Raw genomic sequence first — 25,336 nt, forward strand, 5'->3', positions numbered from 1 at the left:
ATGTTATAGCGTGCTATTTAAAATATTTGCTTATGTGCTTGTGTTGGCGCCGCCTCCTTGCAGCGCCGCTTCTTCTTCTACCTCTCGTTGCCTCGCACAACTCTCCTTCTCTCTCTATCTATCAAGAGCACCAGAACGCGCACACACACATGCATTAACCAAGGAAGAGGAACAGCTTTGCCAAAGACACTTCCTTGGTTACCATCGTGGCTACATGGTTTTCCTTCAGACCTTTCGACCTTTTTTTTCCAAACTAGTTGCTCCACTAACCAACTAACTACATGCACTAACCCATGATCTTATCTTCTCCTAGAATCTCTCTAGGTCCAAAGACTAGTACGTGCATGCAGCTGACAACTAGATAACTACTCCTCGCATGCAGCTAACAAACTAACTAGCTCTCTCAGTTCATCTAGACATGATTAATTCTAACATTCACCTCCCTAATCTTGTCATGTCAACTCCTCTAATCTTGATGCAGATCACCTGCAACCTCTTGTCATGAACTTTGCCTTCGCAGCACCATCGCCCCGTCGTCGCGGACGATCCATCTCGCCGATGGCATCACACCACCATGTAGACCACCGTCGACCAGCTTCATGCTGATCCTCATGACGGCTTCACGCCGCCGTACATCTTGTCAGCAGCATCTCACTGCCGTCTTCTTGGAACGGCATCTCACCGTCGTCTTCTCGTGGCAGCATCACACTGCCATTGCTAGCGCCGGATGGCATCGCGCCGCCGCCGCACCGAGCGGCATCGCACCGTCTCCTTCTTGTGGCGGCATCACACCGCCGCCTCCTCCTCGCGGCATCGCACCGCAGTCTTCTTGTCGCCGCAGCATCACGCCGTGGCCTCCTCTTGACATGGACGACGCCTTCGCGACGCCGATCACCACGCTGTCTTGCCGCACGCAGCGACCACCTCTTGACGTGCATGACACCTTCTCGACGCCGATCATCACGTCAGCTGAATCTAGCGGTATCACACCGCAACCGGCCACCAGCGGAACCACGCCGCCGATGACCTCCACCTCGCGTCGTCGACCTCCGCATCACATGGAGTCCACCGCGCCGCCACGCAGGAGCTCCATGGCCTCCATGCCGCCGTGCAGCGCCGCCGCACTCGCCGCGGTGCCGCGCACCTCCATAGGCCGACACACGACCCGGAACTTCATCGCGCCGCCGACGGACGCCGCCACCGTCGGCACGCCTCCGGCCGGCAAGAGCAACGACGCCCCAAGACAACCAAGCTCATGATACCAATTGTTGGCGCCGCCTCCTTGCAGCGCCGCTTCTTCTTCTACCTCTCGTTGCCTCGCACAACTCTCTTTATCTCTCTATCTATCAAGAGCACCAGAACGCGCACACACACATGCATTAACCAAGGAAGAGGAACAGCTTTGCCAAAGACACTTCCTTGGTTACCATCGTGGCTACATGGTTTTCCTTCAGACCTCTCGGCCTTTTTTTTCAGACTAGTTGCTCCACTAACCAACTAACTACATGCACTAACCCATGATCTTATCTTCTCCTAGAATCTCTCTAGGGTCCAAAGACTAGTACGTGCATGCAGCTGACAACTAGATAACTACTCCTCGCATGCAGCTAACAAACTAACTGACTCTCTCAGTTCATCTAGACATGATTAATCCTAACATTCACCTCCCTAATCTTGTCATGTCAACTCCTCTAATCTTGATGCAGATCACCTGCAACCTCTTGTCATGAACTTTGCCTTCGCAGCACCATCGCCCCGTCGTCGCGGCCGATCCATCTCGCCGATGGCATCACACCACCATGTAGACCACCGTCGACCAGCTTCATGCTGATCCTCATGACGGCTTCACGCCGCCGTACATCTTGTCAGCAGCATCTCACTGCCGTCTTCTTGGAACGGCATCTCACCGTCGTCTTCTCGTGGCAGCATCACACTGCCATTGCTAGCGCCGGACGGCATCGCGCCGCCGCCGCACCGAGCGGCATCGCACCGTCTCCTTCTTGTGGCGGCATCACACCGCCGCCTTCTCCTCGCGGCATCGCACCGCAGTCTTCTTGTCGCCGCAGCATCACGCCGTGGCCTCCTCTTGACATGGACGACGCCTTCGCGACGCCGGTCACCACGCTGTCTTGCCGCACGCAGCGACCACCTCTTGACGTGCATGACACCTTCTCGACGCCGATCATCACGTCAGCTGAATCTAGCGGTATCACACCGCAACCGGCCACCAGCGGAACCACGCCGCCGATGACCTCCACCTCGCGCCGTCGACCTCCGCATCACGTGGAGTCCACCGCGCCGCCACGCAGGAGCTCCATGGCCTCCATGCCGCCGTGCAGCGCCGCCGCACTCGCCGCGGTGCCGCGCACCTCCATAGGCCGACACACGACCCGGAACTTCATCGCGCGCCGCCGACGGACGCCGCCACCGTCGGCACGCCTCCGGCCGGCAAGAGCAACGACGCCCCAAGACAACCAAGCTCATGATACCAATTGTTGGCGCCGCCTCCTTGCAGCGCCGCTTCTTCTTCTACCTCTCGTTGCCTCGCACAACTCTCCTTATCTCTCTATCTATCAAGAGCACCAGAACGCGCACACACACATGCATTAACCAAGGAAGAGGAACAGCTTTGCCAAAGACACTTCCTTGGTTACCATCGTGGCTACATGGTTTTCCTTCAGACCTCTCGGCCTTTTTTTTCCAGACTAGTTGCTCCACTAACCAACTAACTACATGCACTAACCCATGATCTTATCTTCTCCTAGAATCTCTCTAGGGTCCAAAGACTAGTACGTGCATGCAGCTGACAACTAGATAACTACTCCTCGCATGCAGCTAACAAACTAACTGACTTTCTCAGTTCATCTAGACATGATTAATCCTAACAGCTTGGACCGAAGTCCCTTAGAGCAAGTAATAAATAAGCTTATTATGTAAGAAGGTTATAAGAGTTAGAATATTATTTTTCTGCTTACATGGAGGGGAGAGAAGAGGTGCCGGCTACAGAATAAGAATCAGTTGCAGCACGTGCTCCTAGGCACTACTTCCTCCGTCCGGGTTTATTGGGCCCGTGAGCAAAAGAATCTCGTCCATTTTTATTAGGCCCGCTTTGAAAATCATCAACCTTTTCCTCTCAAATTAATTGCTGATTCCTGATTCAGAGAAGCTAAACACCGGAACCTGCGCCACGCATTCATCACTCCGCGCGCGTGAGCATGCATGCATGAGCGTCATTGGCAGGGACTGCTGGGATGGTTGTTGCATGCATGCGCCAGCAATAACTAACGCACAAAACGAAGCATCAACTATCTAGGGGTTAATGCCTAAAATAACGCATCTATTTACTGCTTGCCTTGGTCCTGCCAATCTTGTCTTTGGGCCTAATAAGCCCGGACGGAGGGAGTATGTGGGAGTGGGAGGTGGGTCATGTATTAATAAAGTACCTCCTCCGATTCTTTCTTCTCTGCGCATAAATAGCATTCCGGATACCAAGGAGAGCCCTATTGGTTGTTTCTTGGACTGTTTTACCCTTGGAAAGCGCTGGACAATTTCAATTACTGCATGCAGTGGATTGGCTGGTCCTTACGGCTCATCTTATCTCTCCCGGGCGGGCAGTACGGGCCCGCTGCATGCCCTGATTTATTGGCTGATGTTTCGTTGCAGCTGCCAAAGCAATGCTAATTACTGCGGTCAAAGCAGGGTATGCTGGGAAACTTGTCAAGGCACGCAGACTATTATAGAAAAAAAATCATAAAAAGTTATGCGCAGACTAAAGCTGGCTGTACTATTAACCATGCTCTTAACACATGACCTCTTCTAAACTAGCGTGCTATATAAAACCATGAGTATCATTCTGCAATAATGGATTATAGTCCTCAAGCATAGCATGGTACTAGTGTGGATCCTTCAGAGCTACCTTGTACAAAGAGGGATAGGGTTAGGGGAAGAGGTGGTGGTGTTCATGTCAAAAAGCTGCTTAGGTTGCAAAAATCCTGAATTTCCTCGCGGCACATAGTTGTCCCCACCCTTTTGACTTGTTCGTGCTCAAGGGTTGGGTCAATGACAATGTGGTGGCGGTGAAGCTAGACGATAGAATAGGCAAACTAGAGGCCGAGGATCATCAATTTGGTTGAGATGGACATGTTGTGGGCTTTGATGGTGTGGTAGTGTGGAGCTAGGGAGAATGGAATGACCATCACCGGTGTAGGGTAGAAGAGCTTTGGTAGAGCAGTGCCAATCTAGGGATTTGAGATATAGAATTGGGGAATTTGGGTGGAGGACGTCGGATGCATTTTCTGCCCGACGCACGTTTTGATCAAGTTGCTCCCACCGGCCGGCCCAAGTCCATGGATCAACCTTTCTTTATTTTCGCGAGTCCGTATGCTGAAATGCACATGCGGGCCAAGTTAGTTTATGTGCAGAATAGCAAGTCGATTAATAGTTGTTCGGTGGTACCACGTGTAAACGCGGGATCTTTTTGTTTTCAAGAAAAGAGAAGGTACATATATACCACAATTGTTTGTGAGAAACAGAAGCACAAGAAGAATCTTACTTATGTCTGAAAGAGGCGAGGTCTGTAGAGCCGCGCGGTCCAGTCTTGGCGTCATTAACTAAATTCAGATCCGGTTGGCCTGTCTTAAGGATTCGTTCCTATTGGATGCAATATATTGTATGGCGACGACGCGGCCGCAGAGTCAGAGATGTCCCGATCTCTCTCGCTGCAAGCGACCAAGGCTTTTGTCCACTACCGCGAGCATCCCCCAAGAGGAATCATCCCCTTCCCTCCTTCTGATTGGTTTGGAGATAGCTAACGGCTCTTGCCACGCGGTAGCTGCCCTCTTTCTTTAGTCAATAATCTCTTCACTGATTAAGCAGCATCTTTCCCTTTGCCTCTTCGGAAGGGTATTAATAGCCCAGCATCCCAGCGATTTCAAGTACGATACGTGCATTGCGAGGGCCACACCATGCAACTCCATCCACCGCCGGCGAGGGCATCCGGCATCTTCGGTTCACGGCGGTGCGCTCTTCTGCAAGGTCACCTCCATTCTACCATGTTTCCGCATGCTCTAGTTTATATTTAGGAATGTGATATTTGGCACACGTGTGCCATATAAGCAAAACTGTCACACCTCTACTTCTTTCATTTTAAAGTACCACACGATCTCCCGTCCTTTAACCCCGCCTCCTCCCAAATGACCCCGGAGGCTCGCCCGAGAAACCTGTTTCTCCCGCACATCTCGCGCGCCCATCCCCGAGAAAATTGTCACTTCTTCACGTCTACGACATGATTTCTCCTCAGGACAAAGTTACCATGATATTCGTATGCAAGTTATCAGGCCTGTGTTGTGTAACTTACCATACTATTTACATAGAACGTACCATATACTATGCTTCAACAACTACACCCCTTCAAAGTCACCACTGTATTTTATACACAAGTTAGAAGGTTTTCGATGTGTAAAATACCATGGTACTTACACATAAGTTATCAGGGTATATGTACATCAACCTCCCCCTGGTCAAAGTTACCATGGGGGATTGTACATGAGTTACCGGGTCTACAGTTCGTATATTATCATGTTACTTGCACTTAAAAACCTGAGTGTGTTTCGGTAGCATTTTCCATAGGTCAAAAATTACCATGATGTTTTTGCGTAACTTATCACACCTATAGCACGTGTGCCCCTCATGACACTAAAGATTATGTCACTTTCTCGTGGCACGCCATGTGTTGTGTTCATCCAAGAGGCCCACGCGCGAGGCGAGTGTATGTCTTTAACAACTTATTTTCCTTTGATAAAAAAAGTTACCATCATGTTTATATTGCAAGTTATCGGTTATGCGGTGCTTATATTATCATGTTATTTACATGAAAATTATTGGGGATGTTTTGAACAACTTTTTCCTGGGAGAAAAAGTTATCATAGTGATTCTAGGTAACTTATCAAGCCCGTAGTGCTTAAAATATCATGTTATTTACACTAAATTTATCAAGGGTATGTTTCAGCAAATTCTCCCCATGGATCAGAAACTTATCATGGTGTTTAGTTATCGCATTGCATATATTTTCATGCTATTTACACATAAAAATGTCAAGGGAGGGAGGTATACTACCGTGCTATTTACACAGAAGATATCGGAGTACCTTTTAAAAAAAATCCCTACGGTCAAAGTTATCATGATGTTTCTACCTCAGTTATCAGATGTGCCCTGCGTATATTACCATCTATTTACACACATAAATTATCGGGTATCTTTTCACATTTATCTTCCCCAATGGTTAAAGTTACCACGATGTTTGTATCTAAATTATCAGGTCTATAGCATGAATGTTATCGTGCTATTTACAGAAATTACCGGGGGCGGGTTCAACAAATTTATTCCCAATGATCAAAGTTACCATGATGCTTGAAACAAAAAAAAATCCAGTCCTAACATATTAAAGGCAAAAACATGTCAAAAACAGTATTTCCCTTAGCTTGTTCAACAATCAGTGTCATAGGTGAGGTGGTTAGTTCCCTTTGTTGATTACCTGCAAATCAGAGATCAAATCCTAGTCCAAGCATTATTTTTGCCCGAACATTGGGAAGTCGCGTGGGGCCATAATTGACGATTACGAAAATGAGGGAGTCACGAGCGGGAGATCTGGAGGCGTGCAGGAAAGGAAAGAAATCGGGAGGGAGGTCGGGGAGGACGTGCGGGAAAGGAAGGAGATTGGGAGGCATGTGGCAGTTTCGCAATCTGGCACACGGTTGCCATATACATATTTCGTTATATTTATGTTATCCTCTTGTATCATATATGCGGTGACGAGGATGGTTTTGTGCATGCATGCGACGGCCTCCTCCAAAAAATAAGAAAAATAAATCCGAATGTGAATTCAAGTTACTTGTTTGAGATGGAGTCAAAAGAAAAATCATCTCGTTAAATGTCAAATCTATCACAACAAACCAGACAGACCCAGATATTCATTGATGTCAAGTTGCCAGAGCAGTCGTTTTGATGCCGAGCTCTGCTGGTCCTGCTATTTTCAATCTTTTCAAAATAATAATAATAATAATAATAATAATAATAATAATAATAATAATAATAATAATAATAATAATAATAATAATAATAATCATAATAATCATAATCATATTTTGAAATTTTAGAAAATTCTGACATAGGTGTGACCTACGTACTTCTAATTTTGTATTAACATATGTTTTTATATGTGACTTGTGCAATTAAACAAATGTGGGTTTATAACAATACATCTTCTATGGACCCATATTTTTTATTTTCTTTAGTTCTGAAGTAATCATTTTTTGATGAAATTTACAGTTATGTATTTCATGGTGCATATGTACTTGTGAAACAAAATTTAAAATTGTTTGAACCTTTGAAGTGTAGTTTTTCATTTTAAAAATGAGACCCAAGGCACCCGGGTTCATTTTTTGCAATTTCTATCAAGTTGCCCCTTACCTCTTTCTCTTTTGCAGTTAAACAATCAGATTCATGCCTAGTCCGCAGCAAATATGCTACCACTGATTTGATGGAGCCCGCTAGCACGCGCTCGGCGAGGTGGATGGTTCATGCCACTTATGTTTCCCATGCTGAAGGCACTAAAGGTATTACTTGATTTGGACTAAGAACGTCAAAAAAAAAAAGATGTAAGCCTGTGTATGTTAGGCAACATATTTGAATTTGATGATGCTGGTATTTAAATTATATTATTTAAATAGTTATAAACTAGTCTTGAAAAAAATCTCAATATTATTGACGCAAAAATAACCGATCATATCTTTAATTTCAATTCAAAGTTTAATATGTACTTCGAGTAACAAACGAAAAAGGGAAGTCTTTATTCATATCAATCTGTCTTTTTTTCTTCCTTTGTTTTGCGAATGTCTTTTTTCTTCCTATCGACAGATACTATCTTAGTTCTCGTGGTTGCAGGGTCATTCGTCATATTATACACCCTATTTTAATATATTTGTCTAGGATTATTTAGTGAGCATGTGTACTGTATTTTCCCCTCATATCGTAGCACATGTCTAGTGTGCTTTAGTCTTCCGAAACGTGTCCACTAATTTCTCCTCCGGCCAACCCTCGCCTTTCTTTATATTCACTTTGCCCATGAGCAAATGATGCCCTTGGGATAGTGGCGCTAGCAGCCAACGTGCATTTCTTTCGAGGAGCTAACATACTTGTAGTGGAGGGCAAAATTTTCCTCTAAGGCTCCACCTTGCGCCAGTGCTAAGTTATGCTATATACAAAAAAAAAAACTAATTTGGTGGCGTAATTAAGGAGGAGAGCCTACAAGTAATATATAATATTAACAAAGCTTAGTTATAACAAATTAAACTAAGCCCTCTGTATTGGGAAGTTCAGTTAAGCTTATAAAAGTACTAAGCACATGCTCTAACCACTCGTGCATTGGGAGGGGTCTGAGTAACTTGGGTTAACATTCAGTCTATGACTAGAACTTAATAATTACTCCATGGGTTCCCTAAGAAAACCACTCCATGGATGCCGCTACAATATCCTGAGACCTAAAACTTGTAAAATATGCTTTTTATGAATTGAAACCACATGCATTTACAATCCATGTTGTTTTCCAATACGATGACACAATGATTCTTAGTGATATGATTATCGGTGGAAGTCACCATAAGTTTATCGGCTAAATTCCTTGGTCAACTTTCCCCAATCTCAAGCTATTTATGTTGGGAAGTTGTATGTGTGACATGTTAGCCAAATGTTGATCGATCATCTTGTTACCATGATAAATAATCAATGGTCTCACTTTCATTAGCATGTTAAGTCAAGATTTGAATTGACGGTAGGCTCCTTTATGCGATGATCACATACCCACCTACAAAACATGCAACTAACAAAACTTACTATCTATCTACTACTCCTATAAAAGCACGAGTGTAGTAGATTCACACTATCTCAGCCATCAAACCACATAATCTAAGGGTCCAAATCGCCTCAATGTTGAGTACCTCCACATTTAGCATGTAGTTAATGATATTCCTAATATAAACATTAGTGCTAAGCACATAATTAATATCATACCTAATAGAGACATGCAATTAATACCCATCTAACATCCATGCACATTGCATGTACACAGTTACTAGTAGTTTATTTTTTGGATGTCTATGGTACTGTCTTTTTTTCATTTAACTTCTCAGCTCCATCGTGTAGATACTGTTAAAGTACCTAATACAATGCTTAGAGGATTTTCTCCATTCAACTAATTTCAAAAAATTGTATTTAACATTGAAACTAATTTGGTTGCTAGTGGCACAAGTTTTTTCAATATTGCATGGAACAAAAAAGTTCTCATCGGTATCGGTCAACGTATTCCCCCCAGCACTAGAGTTCCATAGGATATTGCACGGATTCTAATATAATAATTGGAAAATAAGGGTAAGTGATGTTCTAGCTTAGGTTGGGTTTGATGGTGGTTAGTGTGGATTCATGCATTGTTACTCTATGTAAGCAAAATTTATGTTTACTTGATGCCTTATGGTGGATATGTCATGTTAACTTGTGATGTTTTCTACTATTGAACTTGAAAGTGAGTATATTTCACTATAGTTGCAGGGTTACAAACCAATCCAATGAAAGAGGAGACTCAGATCACCAAACAACCAGAGAAACCACTTTACTTTGATGACCATGAAGTAATTCCCAAGGCAAACTTCTAATTCTATAGTGATTTCATTTACTTCTGGATAAAAAGCTTTCTATAGTTATAATGAATAACTGACCGACTATCAATTTGTTACTTACCATGCCAATCTATATTTCCAACAGGTTCCAGAAGTAGATTTTCTGCCTCTAATTTATCAAGTAAGGGCAATGCTAAGATCAATGAATGATGGGGAGATCAGCATCTCAGCATACGACACTGCTTGGGTTGCCCTAGTGCCAAGGCTAGATGGTGGCGATGGACCCCAATTCATGACGTCTGTCAATTGGATCATCAACAACCAGCTACCTGACAACTCGTGGGGCGACGCGGCCTTGTTCTCTGCCTACGACCGAATGATGAACACTCTTGCTTGTGTTGTAGCACTAACAAAGTGGTCTCTTGAACCCAGCAAATGCAAGAAAGGTAGTGTGAAGTCACATATATTTTCAAATAGACAACTGATCATTGATGGACTCCTATGCTTTGCTATTGACCATTTGGTGTTTAGGACTCTCATTTCTTGAGGACAATATGTGGAGGTTAACGAAAGAAGATCTAGAGCCAATGCCCGTTGGTTTTGAGATTGCATTCCCTTCTCTCATAGAAGCTGCTAGGAGCCTGGGGATTGAATTTCCATATGAACACAATGCTTTGCAAAGCATATATTATAACCGAGAAGTGAAGCTTAATTTGTACGCATCATGTTGAACTAATCAGTTGTAGAATACGATGCATCACTTTTTCCTTTGTTTCCATCAGGAAATTTTCCTCATTAATTTCTTATGGTGCTACAATGTAGGATTCCAAAGGATCTGATGCACAACATTCCGACATCACTTCTATATAGTCTTGAAGGGATGCTTGGATTGGATTGGCAAAAGCTCTTGAAGCTAAAATCCTCTGACGGTTCCTTCTTGTGTTCTCCTTCAGCCACTGCTTATGCTCTTATGCAAACTGGTGACAACAAATGCTTCGAGTATATCAGCATGATAGTCAAGAAATTTAATGGAGGCGGTAAGACGTCCATAGCATCAGATTTATTAAATTTTATGATGTAGCACACTCTATTAGATTGCCATTTTGTAATATGTGATCTCACATTGTTCTTCTTGACCATCTCCAGTTCCCAATGTTTACCCAGTTGATCTTTTTGAGCACCTCTGGGCCGTTGATCGATTGGAGCGTCTTGGGATCTCACGATACTTTGAACGAGAGATTGAATATTGCATGGATTATGTCAAAAGGTTTTTCTTTATATATATTTTGTTAGCATATTTTTTATTTCAGGACCGCAGTATAGTAATGCTAGACTTGAGGTACTTTATGAGGAAAGAGTTATTTAGCTCCCTTTTCACTATGTAGGTATTGGACAGAAGAAGGGATATGCTGGGCTAGAAATTCAAATGTAGCAGATTTGGATGACACATCTATGGCTTTCCGACTACTACGACTACATGGATATGATGTCTCCCCAAGTAGAACACAATTTTCCCTCTTACATTAACAATGAAGTTGTATTTCTTGATAACAATGTTGTACTTACTCTATAGATTTCTCTAATTTTGTGCATCAAATATTTTGTTATGCAGGTGTGTTTAAGCATTTTGAGAAGGATGGGGAGTTTTTTTGTTTAGTGGGACAATCAACTCAGGCAATCACTGGGATGTATAACATGAATAGGGCTGCTCAAATAAGTTTTCCTGGAGAGGATATCTTGCAGCATGCTAGGGCTTTCTCATATAAATATCTTAGAGAAAGAGAAGCCCAAGGCACAGTTTGTGATAAATGGATCATTTCTAAGGATCTACCTGGTGAGGTAATAAGTCTACTACTAGAAATTGAGGTTTATATATGCTTCATAACACTTGTATAATTCATATTGTTTGAACAATATAAAAGTGTTAAGAATTTAGAGATAATCCATGCATCATTGGGTGGATTTACACAAGAAACATTAAGTGAGATTGTTCACAATATTGCACGTAGACGAGATACAATATATATAGTTCTAACAGAGAATACAATTGCTAGTTAGTATAGTCTTACCAAATGTGAGTATAATCTAAGATTCATGTCAGTTTCTCAATAATATATGGTATTCTTTTGCCATTTCTATTTTTAGGAAGTCTCAAGCACATATATTATCTTGTTTACATAAAAATGACCTTCTGTAGACATGATAAAAATAATGTTGTTGGTTGATTGATAGGTACAATACACGCTGGACTTTCCTTGGTATGCAAACTTGCCACGTTTAGAAGCAAGAACCTATCTGGATCAATATGGTGGTAGTGATGACGTATGGATCGGAAAGACATTATACAGGTGAAATTTATTACTATATTAAAAAATTATACTTTTTGTGTGGCATATTTCTTTAGCAAGGATAACGTAAATTTACCCATAAATTATGAATCACTTTTGGCAGGATGCCACTTGTGAATAATAATACCTATCTTGAGTTGGCAAGACTTGATTTCAATAGTTGTCAAGTTCTACATCAGCTTGAGTGGCATGGTTTGCAAAAGTATGTAGTAGTCCCACATACATTTTATTTTCTCTTATCTTATTTTCCTACATTAATTTAGCTTAAAAATTCTAAAATTCGTTGGCATTATATTTTGTAGATGGTTTACTAGGAGCGGGCTCAAGGTTTTTCAGGTGGCGCCAGAAGATGTTTTAAGAACGTATTTTTTAGCCGTTGCTAGCATTTTCGAACCAAGCCGTGCCAATGAGCGATTTGCATGGACCACAGTGTCAGTGCTTGCCAACACTATTTCAACACACATTCGTAGCAACTTTACGAGAAAGGAAAGGATGGTACAATTTTTACAGCATGGCCCCCATGAACAAAATGATGACCCATCATGGTGAGTATATCAACCAAGCATGACTGAGCATTCCGGTCCAATGTTGAATCAACGTGCCAGATGATAATGTTTTGGCATGGGTCGCTTTGGTTTCTTTCCCTCTCACTAACAAATATGGAAACACATATGATAATGTGATACTTGCATTGGCTTAGTTGTACTATGGATGATATCATAATGTTGTCAAATTAAATTAAAAATGTGTGTTGTGATTAAATCGGCACCACCGCTATATTTCATAGATTATGGAAGCATACAACTTTTCATTTGTAAACCTAGAGTAAACATGATTAATTATAACATTTTTCATATCAAACATGTTTCATACTATACAAGACAAGTTGGTGCATATGCCATCACTTATTTATTCATTGGATTCAATATCTAACTAATTCGTATGTGTTTGTTAAACTGGTTTAGATCAATTTATACAACTCACTATATATAGCACAAGAAATGAAAGGAAGGATCAACTTTGAATTTGATCCATCCGCTCTTTCCTATCAATAGAATAGTAGAAACCATGTATCATTTGTGTTTTGCGGCTTCACATTCATTCCCTCTAGCAGAATACCATGAAAATATCAAAACGAATTAATCCATTTTTGGTGTATAATATGCCATCTATCATTTTGACCACACACTAAAAGCTTGCTCTATTATGGTAAATTTATTCCATACTGCCACATTATGGTGTAAAAAATGTCTCCTGATATTCACCATCTTTGGAAGTAATTGCTATTCTCGAGCAAAATTTTAAGTTATTCCTCCCAGTCCTTGTTAGCTAGTGCATTAGACTCACACAAAAGCTTATTAATCATTTTTGTTAGAATGGTCCAAAGATAATCAATTTACTAATGCCTTACATGCATTCACTTATCATTCCTAATGTTTTGTGAGACTAATATTATTTTAATTTAGATATTTTATATTTGTATTGGAAGTTGATATTTGAGCAATATGGCATGCATGCATGGTACCTTAAACTCTGCAAAATCTAAGCACCTTAATCTTGACATTGTCATGTTATTGTTGCTATTGTGTAAATCAACACAATTACTCACTAGTTCTTTCATTATTGCATTAAGGAAATTCATTTCAGATGGTACTCCGTTCCATGATAGAAGCATTAAGTTTCATGGCAGCTAAACCTATGCTTGTTATACAACCTATTATGTAATAGCAAATCCAATGTAGTGATCTAACGAAAACCATGCATTTAGGCTTAAAGGAAATACAAAAGACGATATTCTTGCAAGTGCACTTCAACAACTTATTGATACTTTAGCACAAGAGGCACTACCTTCGCGCGAAGGACCAAACTACATCCACAATCTCTTACGATGTGCTGTAAGTTAAAAAAGCGCTGCTCAATTTGCAAGTTATTACAACATCTTATCAAACATATATTTTAATATTATTCTTTGAACTTCTAGTAGAACTAGTTTTTTACAATGTTATATCAGATATATATTCTAATACCATTCTTTGAAATTTTAGTGGAATGAATGGATGATCGAACAGATATACACTGATGATGACAAATATACAAAATCTAGTGTTATGCAACAAGGGTCGTGCGTGGTTAACGGAAAACAAACATGTTTGCTTCTTGTTAAAGTTATTGAGATTTGTGCTGGACGAACTGGTGAAGTACAATCCATGATAAACAATGTGCATGGCGCTCGGTTCATTCAACTTGCATCCTCTATTTATGACAATCTTCACCATAAGCAGTTACTTTCTCAGGTAAACCCCTACTACTTAATAACTTTCATGCCACATCGTGTGTGATGCCAGAATGATTACATTGTTTCCCTCTAAAATGGATCAAAAATGTAATATGGTTGGGTATATGCATCTTAGGACGCAGTAGATGCTGGTAATAAAAGGCTCCATTATTTAAAGAAAACAATGTAAAAGTTGTACCAGTTACCTTTACCTGTTTGGGATACCTGCAGTAGATGTGCCTTCCATGTCTGGCCTTGTGAGCTACTCTTAAACTTAAGGGATGTGCTTTTTTTAACCATCGAACTTTCAAGATATATTTTGAGAAAAACTGAAAACTACAAGCAAGTGTTATTAATTTTATTTTTGTGTTGTTAGATAGGAATTAGTTGGTCCTATTACATTGTTGAGTCAAAAGACATCATTTGTGTTCAAAAGGTTTTTGAGTATTCACGTAATGTGAAATATGCGGTGTTAATATAGTGTAGACTTGATTATAGACTAAGTCAATTATACGATTTTTTGTTTATGATGTGGAACTTAAAAAAATCAACAATATATCTATTTTTTAATTTGATCTGCCTAACATATGATATTTTGTTTTATTTTACACTTGCTATGTTGGTCTATAAGTATACAATAATGCTTGGTTTCTGTGCTGGTTTTGGCTTATAACTTATTTATGTCTTCTGCTAATTTCAACAATGTGATCGCAAATGCCAACATTAAACACGCCCTTCATATTGTCATACAAATTATTTAATTAAGAATTTCGATGTCCTATCTTACATTGACCCGACAGACTGAGAAGCTACTAAATAGAGATGAAGTTTTCTGTTAGTAACAGAAGTATAAACATGAACCCTTAGATAATAAATGACTATAAGGTGGTTATAAGGATGGATGCCTTATATGGAAGAGAGGAAATTTGTTAAACTCCACCCACTATTTCTATGAAATGGCCCCTGTGCATATGGAACGTTTTTAATAATTATATATAACTTGAAAATATCTACATAATTACATGCGGATAGTAGAAGAAGTCAACATTAAATTGAGTTATGATAAAGCACAACATATACTTCTAATGTGCATAAAAACTAACCAGTTTAGTTTGTTACGCCTGGTAACTTTTATCTTTACATTTTTTACTTTATTGCCTTGATCACATAAAACTTATGTATTTATAGAAATGTAAGCAATTGAGAATTTCCACAGGAATAGAGAAAGCAACTAACAACTTAACATCTCCCATCCTCCTCTAATGGAAAGTAATTTCATATTAAGTCATACAGATATGATCCACCTTCTTTGTTGGAATTTCAGATTAGGGCATGGGAAGAGGGAGCAAGGTAGTTTTAACTGGTTTAGCTAGACTTTTGTTCTTTGTCGATGTAGTATGCTGAGTAGGTAGGGTCGTATCCTATGTATTTCTGTAGATTCGTGTATTTTAAGCCCTAATTTGCGTGATATATGTGTCGTCGGCTAACTATCTGCATTGGCGGCAACATAGAATTTTTTCATCCTGAGGCCTATGGGTCACCCAACTTGACAGAGAAACTTTGGTGATAAATTATATTTTTTATTATGATGCTTAAATGTTATAGTCGTTTGACTAATGATGTGATTTGTAGGATACTGATAAAAAGCAGGAAATAATATACCGCATTGATGAGGAAGTTGAGTTTGATATGCAAGAACTTGCCCGATATCATCTCCAGAGGTGCGATGATACAACCAGTAACAGGAAGACAAAGCAAACATTCATGGATGTTGTGAAAACTTGCTACTACTCTGCTAATTGCCCGCAACATATGGTTGATAAGCATGTCTCAAGAGTTATTTTCGAGCCTGTTATTTGAAACATAATTGAACATAAATAATGTAACTAGTGGTACATGAGTGCATAAATAGTTGTGTCCTCCAGTATTTTTCGTGTTCATTAGTCTTTACAAGGCCACACCCTTGCACCTTTTAGACCAGACTTGTCGGCCATGGTTGCAAGAGCGCAAGCACTCATTTCCTTTTGACGGGAAGGAGGAGCTCCTGGCGAACCATTCCTAGATTCATCATGTGGTTGCTCAGAAATGTCCTGTTAAATCTCTTTTATACCTACGATATTATAAACAAATAGGTAAGGAACTAGAAAAAAATGGTTTGGCCAAATGATAGAATAGAAATAATAAGAGGAATATCATAATCCACAACATGGTGCCAAAACCAGTCTTAAGTCCTGAGGTCAAATAATGAATTAGAAAGGGAAATGATTATCATAATCCACAACATGGTGCCAAAAGCAACCTTAAGTCCTACGACGAAATGATGAATTAGAAAGGGAAAGGATTGTCATAATCCACGGCACGGTACCAAATGCAGTCTTAAGTCTGAAGATGTTGGATGTGTGTCCTCCAATTTGGCTTTAATCTCTACTATCTAAAAAGAGCCTAAGGTTCCCTTTCTTGCCAGGATGCCACGTCCAGCCCAATCTTCGTCCAACCTTTGTCTGCACCTCCTTCGTCTCTCGGTTTATTTGGTCCACCACATTTTTTCGTCCAACTACGTTCCCAGTCTTCTTCTCTCACCTCGACTGCTCATGCCTCCGTCTTCTCCTCTCTCCCCGAACGGGCTAGCTAGGGTTCCCAACTTCGCATACGCCACTACTCACATATGACATAGCTCACCCAAGCATTCCAGCTCGTGACCTCCTTCGCCTGGCTCACACCCAAGACGAGCCCGGGTGAAGGAAACATGGCGATGGAGGCCTGCAATGGAGGCCTACTCCGCGCTCCAGCTAGCGCGCGGTCTCTTTGCCAGGCCCCGTCCCAAGCTGCAACCAGGAAAACCACCTCCATCGTGTACTCGCACTATGCGTGCCGCATCTGCCTCTCCTCCTCCTACACAGGGCTGCCTCCACCGTGAAGTGATGTCGTGGCCGCTAACTCACATCCACAAATTATCATCAATACCTCCATGGATCTGACAAAACTACTGCAGGAATGCCTAGTAGTGGCGGGTGGGAAGAGGCCGGCAATGGCGGGCAAGGCTCCCAGGGGCACCCGCCATCGACCTCCCGCCACTGCTATTATGTCATCAGTGTTGGGCGGGCGGTCCGCCACTGGTCGATCACTGCAGTGGCGGGCGCACGAACATGCACGCCACTGATTATCTTTCTTTAGCGGAGGGCGGTGCTTTCCTGCCCGCCACTACTTATACATGTTACAATGGCGGGCGGTGTGGCTCGCCCGCGGTGCGTATTCATGATAATTACAATTTTGCAGCCACGGCACCAATTGTGCTGCCATGGATGCGTTTTGCATAAATCCAATATAAAAAGCAAATAAAGCATGCATTGTACCCTTAGGCATGCAAGTTCACTGGGTAATTAATACTCTTCAAAACAACTAGTAACACTTCAAGCTTGTTCGAGTTAACAAACCAACATCAAAATATGACATGCATCTTAACTAAGTAACTAAGATTTCATCGGCTAGGAGATATTTGACTGGAAGTTGTTGTTCCTATTGTCTGGAAAAGATGCGCGAAGCCACTAGGGAAAAGCCGCTCATGGAATGACCTTGTACAACACCAGCTAGTACAACAACAGGCTTGTGATTTGCATGTGCGCAACCAGCAGACTCTCCAGAGGTGGGTGTTGCAATTGAAGTCATTGTATGGGAGATCATTGAGGAGTAGACTGACTTCACCACAGGTGGTTGTTGCAACCGAAGAAAGTGGCAGCAGCTGGCCTTGAGGGCGATCGACACCAGTGCCCAAGTCCACGATCACCATCTTTCCGCATGAAAAGGTGCTTGTGCTGCTGCATACATGAACAATTGCCTCTTCCATGAGGGGCTTCATGCTGTTCTTCTGAGCACTCATACAGTTTTGAGGAGTCAAGTGACAAAGAAGAGGCGAAAGAAACAGTTAATGCGTAAGTCAAAAGAACAGAGGGTACCTCAAAACCAGAGTTGTGGGCATAGCTTGTTCCGCCCTGTCATATTGCGACAAATGAACATATGAGAGGAGTCAAGTGACAAAGAAGAGGCCAAAGAAACAGTTAATGTGTAAGTCAAAAGAACAGAGGGTACCTCAAAACCAGAGTTGTGGGCATAGTTTTTGGCGGACCTTGTTCGAATTTGCGGATCCGAGCAGCTCCCAATTTTGGTTGGGGGTGACTTCAATATCATTAGGAGGAGAGATGAAAAGAATAATGATAATTTTGACGGAAGATGGTCATTTATGTTCAATACCATTATTGAAATCTTGGATCTGAGAGAGATAGAGCTTTCCGGTAGAAAGTTTACCTGGGCTAACGCGTTGCCAAACCCGACGTATGAGAAGCTGGATCGAGTTCTCGTGAGTGTCGAGTGGGAACAAAAGTTCCCTCTCGTAACGGTCCAGGCTCTCTCGCGCGGAATCTCGGATCACACACCTTTATTCGTGGACTCAGGTGAGCCAAACCACGTGGGAAACAAAAACACCTTTTCTTTCGAACTTGCATGGTTTGAACGAGAAGGCTTCCTGGATCTGGTAGCCAGGGAATGGGCTAAAGATGCAGGAGGCACGACCTCTTGCCAGTGTTGGCAGAACAAGATTATGCATTTGAGAAGTTTCCTACGGGGATGGGCTAAGCACCTTAGTGGGGTTTATAAAGTTGAAAAGGAAAGGCTCCTTTCTCTGATTCAGGCCCTAGATATAAAAGCCGAGTCCATGATTTTGCAATCTACGGAGCTCCAGATTAAGCTCGAGGCGGAGATGAGGTTGAAAGAAATTCTCCGTCAGGAAGAATTGAAGTGGGCGTTGCAGGCTAAGGTTCGCAGAGTGGTCTAGGGGGACGCAAACACTCAATTCTTTCACTTGATTGCTAATGGCAAACACAGAAAAAAGAGAATCTTTCAGCTTGAGCAAGAGGAAGGAACGATTGTAGGGCATGACAACCTGAAATTTTATATCACCGAATATTATAAGCAGCTATTTGGACCTCCGGAGGACAGTTGTGTATCCCTCGATGAGTCCAGGATTGAGGATGTGCCTCAACTAACTGCTCGTGATAATGATATTCTGGTTGCCCCATTCTCGGAGAAGGAGGTGTTTGATGCTATATCGCAGATGAAAAACAATAAGGCTCTCGGGCCTGATGGATTCCCGGCGGAGTTTTACAAGAGATGTTGGCACATTATTAAGGGGGATTTACTTCCAATATTTCACGATCTTTTCTCTGGACTGCTTCAGTTATTTCACTTAAATTTTGGAACAATAACACTGCTTCCTAAGAAAACGGATGCTGTGAGAATCGAGCAGTTTAGGCCGATCTGCCTTCTCAATGTTAGTTTCAAAATTTTCACCAAGGTTGGGACTAATCGGCTCACACAGATTGCGCATTCTGTAGTGCAACATTCCCAAACTGCTTTCATGCCGGACAGGAATATTCTAGAAGGGGTGGTGGTCCTGCATGAAACGCTCCATGAAATTCACTCAAAAAAGTTGGATGGAGTCATCTTTAAGGTGGATTTCGAGAAAGTGTATGATAAAGTTAAATGGCCATTCCTACAACAGGCGTTGCGTATGAAAGGCTTTGATGAAATCTGGCGACGCCAGGTTGAGTCATATACGCAAAAAGGGAGTGTTGGAATCAAAGTGAATGATGAGATCGGTCATTATTTCCAGACACAAAAGGGCCTGCGACAAGGGGATCCGATGTCCCCTATCTTGTTTAACATTGTAGTGGATATGTTGGCAATTCTAATAGGAAGGGCCAAGGAGGCTGGTCAAGTGGGTGGCCTGGTACCTCATCTAGTTGATGGAGGTGTGTCCATCCTCCAATATGCTGATGATACAATCATCTTTATGGAGCATGACTTGGAAAAGGCGAGAAATATGAAGCTGGTGTTATGCTTATTTGAACAATTGACCGAGTTAAAAATTAACTTTCACAAAAGCGAGTTGTTCTGCTTTGGTAGAGCCAACGATGAACAAGAGGCTTATAGGCAATTGTTCGGGTGTGATTTGGGGGCTTTGCCTTTCACCTACTTAGGAATACCAATCCACCATCGTAAGCTGACAAACACAGAGTGGAAGTGCATCGAGGATCGATTTGAAAAGAAACTGAGTTGCTGGAAGGGCAAGCTCATGTCGTATGGAGGCCGTTTAATTCTGATAAATTCGGTTCTCACGAGTATGCCTATGTTTCTTTTGTCGTTCTTCGAAGTCCCAGTTGGAGTTAGGAAAAGACTGGACTTCTATCGATCGCGTTTCTTCTGGCAAGGTGATGAGATTAAAAGAAAATACCAGTTAGCCAAATGGGATATCATCTGTAGACCGAAAGACCAAGGGGGTCTTGGTATTGAGAATCTTGAAGTTAAGAACAGATGTCTTCTCAGCAAGTGGTTGTGGAAGTTATCAAGTGGAACTGACGCCACTTGGGCGCAAATCCTCCGTAGCAAGTATCTTCAAACCAAAACTCTGTCTCAGGTGACAGTAAGACCGACTGATTCACCCTTTTGGAAAGGGCTTATGAAAGTAAAGTTGTCCTTATTTAATAGGACAAAGTTTATTGTTGGTGACGGTGCCAGTACGCGATTCTGGGAGGATACTTGGCTCAGAGAGACCCCCTTAGCAATCCAATATCCGTCTTTGTATTGTATAGTTCAAAGACGTGAGACTTTTGTTGCCACGGTATTACAATCGATCCCCCTTAATATTCAGTTCAGAAGGGCATTAGTGGGTAATCGTTGGGAAAAATGGCTGCATCTAGTAAGGAGACTGATGGACATTCAGCTTTCCCAACAACCAGATGAATTATGCTGGAAGCTTACTAGGTCTGGAGTTTTTACTGTTAAATCAATATATGTTGATGTTATCAATTCAAGCTCGATTCCTAGTTCCAAACATGTTTGGGCTGTCAAAGTCCCTTTGAAAATCAAAGTATTTATATGGTTTCTGCATAAACAAGTTATTTTAACCAAGGACAATTTGACAAAGCGTAATTGGACATGATCTACTAGGTGTAGTTTCTGTGATCGGGATGAGACGATCAAACACCTTTTTCTTGATTGCCCGCTAGCTAAAGTTTTATGGAGGACGATCCATATTGCTTTTAATATTACTCCACCGAATTCAGTCAACACGTTATTTGGAACGTGGCTTAACAGGGTAGAGCCTGAGTTAGCGAGACATATTCGTGTAGGAGTCTGTGCCTTGGTGTGGGCGCTCTGAAATTGCAGAAATGATTTGGTTTTTAACAGGACAACACATATTTATTTTTTGCAGGTTATTTTCAGAGCCACGGCGTTGATCCGTTCGTGGTTGCTACTCACTCCGACGGAGGCCAGGGAGCGTTTGGTTACTGGATCTATCCGCTGGGAGATGGTAGCTCGGGATATCTTCAACCGGTTTGGATGGCGATCATGTAATAGGATAGGCAATTAGTTTACCTATCTCTTTTTCAGCCAGCCGGTTGTGGCGTCTTTTATATGGCTAGTCTGTGTTTCTAGCCCATGTTGGCTTTGTGTGAGCTTTGTTCACTTTTCAGTAAGAGACTTTGAGACCTTGTTGGAACTTATTTGATTTAATAAGATGGCCGTATGCATCGATCTGATGCAGAGGCCGGGGTATCCCCTTTTCGAAAAAAATATGAGAGAATATCCTATACCTCTGAATAACTTCAATAATATACTCAAATGCATTGTGAGATAAGAAAAAAAAGACAGATACTTGGCTCAAACAATGAAAATATTATTACAGAACATATCTTTCTTTTCGTCTCTCGAAAATCCAATCGAGTTTATGAATTGATGAGTGATACAAGCTAAGCAATAACACGCCAGTTGCCATGTCATGCCTTGGTGAGCGATACAACCAGCATAACTATCGGGTTTTTGGTCTGCTTGACTTGAGAGCCACCTTGCAGGCTCAAATACTTCTCCGCGGTCCTCACAAACTCATCCATGACCTCTCCAGAGGATCCAAAATGTTGGTCTATTATCGGCTCATATATAGCTCTCAAACTATTCGCAATCATGTTTGGGGTGAGGCATGCATAGTCCATGCCGCTTGTAGGCTCGTGCGCCTGCATCTCGGTGACTGAGAAGGAACCATCTTCCTGGATGATTTCCCTCAGCTCTTCAAGGGAAGGCCCATATGCTGGTATGTAGAAAGAATCAAACTTTGCTTTGTCAATCGCACCCTGTTAGTGATCCAAAAGAGAAACTCGAGATGTCAAACAATTACACGATTGCTACAAATGATAAAGCGTACCTCTAAGGCCATGATGGCTAAAATCTGAGCTACAGTTCCCCAGACGTGAGAGCTTTCGTTTATGAGTTCATCAGAACGCCTCCCAGCAAGGGAAACAATCATCCTGCCTTTAGGGACCAATTCTTTGGCTCTCAGCTCCAAGAAAAGTGTGAAATCTTTCCTGAACTGTCTTGCATAAGCTCCAGCAACCACCGTGAGTCTTTCACGCCTGACATGTTCATCGATGTCGTACGCCGGGATTTGGTTCATCATTAAATCTCGAGGAGCCTGTACCTCTAAAGAATCAGATAATGAAGGAATGAAGGCTGTTGGAGTGGAGTGCCGAATTTACACACCTTTGAGAGCCAATTAAGGATGTTGGATGAGCAGATAAGATGCAAGGATCCACCAGGGAAGAGCCTCTCGTAGAATGACCCTGGTACAACACCAGTTACAACAACAGACTCGTTCATTTTACGGAGCGGAACCAGGCTCTTCACCACCACGTTGAAGTCATTGTATGGGAGATCATTCAGGAGTACACAGACTTCCGGAGGTGGCTGCTGCAACTGAAGAAAGTGGCTGTGGGTGGCCTCAAGGGCGATTGACACCAATGCCACCGCATTTGGACCAGAGGAGCAGCCCAAGTCCATGATCACCACCTTTCCGCACGACAAGGTGCTGGTGTTGCTGCATACATCAACGATTGCCGCTTCTATCAGGGGCTTCATCCTGTTCTGCGCAGCATTCTGCACTCGACTTGTACTTCTTCAGAAATCCAGTTAAGTCTTTCCCAATATTATTCTTTATTTATGGTGTTTAGTTTAGTTGTCAGTAATAGTATAAGATATAATATGAACAAATTCTTGACGAGACAGTCTTCAGAAGCCAAGTTTCAGAAGGGACCATAGAAATAACAGTACTGAATCGATCAAGAGAGAAGAAGGTATACCTGAATACTGGAGTTGCGAGCATAGCTAGTTTCCTCTTGTCCTTGATTCATATGCACCATCTGTTTGGGATCCATGGCACTAGTTGCAGCAGGGATAACCTCCAGAGACCTTGAACCTCAGAGAGCAAGATTGGGAAGGAGATGGTGAAGATGTACTGGAAGTTCAGCTCTTCTTATGCTAACTTGAATGGCTGTTCAGGGTGCTTATTGGGTGGAACAATATGGTCAACGTGCTTATCAATCCTAGGGCCAGCTAACAGAAATGTTGAATGAACGGTTAAATTCAAGTCAAGGATATAATACATTAACAACCTGTCACTACTAGACTTTATTTTAGATAAGCAGACTTGTCATTTTCTATGCTCAACTGAGAATGACTGTTCTGGCAAGTTACAACATCATCCCTAGCTCCCTACTATATCGCGTGCAAGAGAGAAACGCTCTGAAGCTAAAACATAATCATGAACAAAAACTAAGAACAGGGTGGGCCTTAATTGAGATCAGATGCATAGAAATCCATTGAGACCACGAAACACGAACTCTAACAATAACTGAAACCTAACTTTTCACTGAATAATGAACTAACATACGAGATCCATGATCACTTAGAATGAAGTTGTGGTGTGAACATGTACTTCGACCAATAGGTCACACCTTTACAATATAAACAGCAGTCTGTTCAAACAGCAAAAAAACACAATATATAAATTCATAGAGATAGTTTGCGTAATGCAGTCTGAATATGATGCTGCCTTCCAAAATGCCAAGGATAGCCTATAACCATCAGCCACCGATTCATCATCCTGAATAACAACAAACTGAAGGATACTGTAGACATTATTATCTACATATTGTTTCCCTAAAGAAAGCAATGCTTCAATCTCATCAAATGTGGTGTACCTTCAGGAAATCAGTCACAGACCGGCCAGTCGGGTGATCATCAGCTCATCATGCCTTAGTGACCGAAACAGTCAGCATAGCTAATCCGCCATGCGCTTCCTGCAAACTTCCCTCCAGACTCCAGCGCCACACCACAGTCCTCACAAAATTACCCATGAGGCCATGACTTCTCCGAAATGCCCATTGATGCGCCCAGACTTGAAGAACCCAGGGAGGGAGGCGCTGGCACATCACAGGTTAAAAGGTCCCTGTGCGTTACCCCAAGGCCTCTGCAGCTTGAATGAAAGATTAGGTCAAACTCAAATCAGGATATTATACATTAATAACCTGTCACTACTAGAGCTTGTTTTGTACCAGCAGATTTGCCATTTTCTATGCTCAAATTGTGATGACTATTCTGACAGGAGTTACAACATCGTCCCAACTATACCGTGTGCCAGAAGGAAAGGCTGCGAGGCTGGAGGAACAGGTTCACAAGAATAATCAAGAATAAAAGGACAGAGTGGGCCTTAATTAAAGTCAGATGCATAATCCGAGACCATGAAAAACGAACTTGAGCAATAATTGGAAGCAGACTTTGACTGAATAATAATGAACTTATAGTACGAGATGCATGATCATTTAGAATAAAGTTGTGGCAGGAACATGTACTTCGAGAAATAGGCACGCATTTACATTATAAACAGCAGTCTGTTCAAACAAAAAAAACACGATATATAAAATTCATAGAGATAGAAGCGACGCCATCACATACCCCACACAAGAAAACCCACCCATGTCTTGTAGTTTGACTAATGAGCGAATATGGTGCTGCTGCCTTCCAAAAGGTCAAGGATAACCAGCCACCATCCGCCACCAACTCACCATCCTGAATAACAAATTGAAAGAAACTGTGGACATCATTATCCATATACTGTTTCCCTAAAAGAAAGCAATGCTTCAGTATCATCTGTTTGTTGC

The 25,336-nt window shown here is 42.1% G+C and overlaps 2 protein-coding genes across 2 annotated transcripts; one reads left to right on the forward strand and one right to left on the reverse strand.

Annotated features, from left to right (window-relative positions):
- Positions 1-1,836: 1,836 nt before the first annotated feature.
- On the forward strand, positions 1,837-17,862 carry LOC123057210 (ent-copalyl diphosphate synthase AN1, chloroplastic). The gene is made up of 15 exons (XM_044480303.1): positions 1,837-2,206; positions 9,601-9,680; positions 9,814-10,114; positions 10,200-10,383; positions 10,491-10,705; positions 10,815-10,935; positions 11,054-11,166; positions 11,281-11,507; positions 11,901-12,016; positions 12,120-12,218; positions 12,319-12,561; positions 13,785-13,911; positions 14,062-14,310; positions 15,924-16,142; positions 17,767-17,862. The coding sequence occupies exons 1-15, from the start codon at positions 1,837-1,839 to the stop codon at positions 17,860-17,862; spliced, it is 2,760 nt and encodes a 919-aa protein (XP_044336238.1).
- Positions 17,863-22,029: 4,167 nt separating this feature from the next.
- LOC123059269 (probable jasmonic acid carboxyl methyltransferase 2) lies at positions 22,030-24,469 on the reverse strand. The gene is made up of 4 exons (XM_044481875.1): positions 23,477-24,469; positions 22,881-23,273; positions 22,546-22,812; positions 22,030-22,474 (listed from the first exon to the last, which is right to left on the reverse strand). The coding sequence occupies exons 1-4, from the start codon at positions 23,549-23,551 to the stop codon at positions 22,124-22,126; spliced, it is 1,086 nt and encodes a 361-aa protein (XP_044337810.1). The 5' UTR covers positions 23,552-24,469; the 3' UTR covers positions 22,030-22,123.
- Between the last annotated feature and the right edge of the window lie 867 nt (positions 24,470-25,336).

This window comes from Triticum aestivum, chromosome 3A (genome assembly GCF_018294505.1).
Source record: "Triticum aestivum cultivar Chinese Spring chromosome 3A, IWGSC CS RefSeq v2.1, whole genome shotgun sequence".
Taxonomy (NCBI): domain Eukaryota; kingdom Viridiplantae; phylum Streptophyta; class Magnoliopsida; order Poales; family Poaceae; genus Triticum; species Triticum aestivum.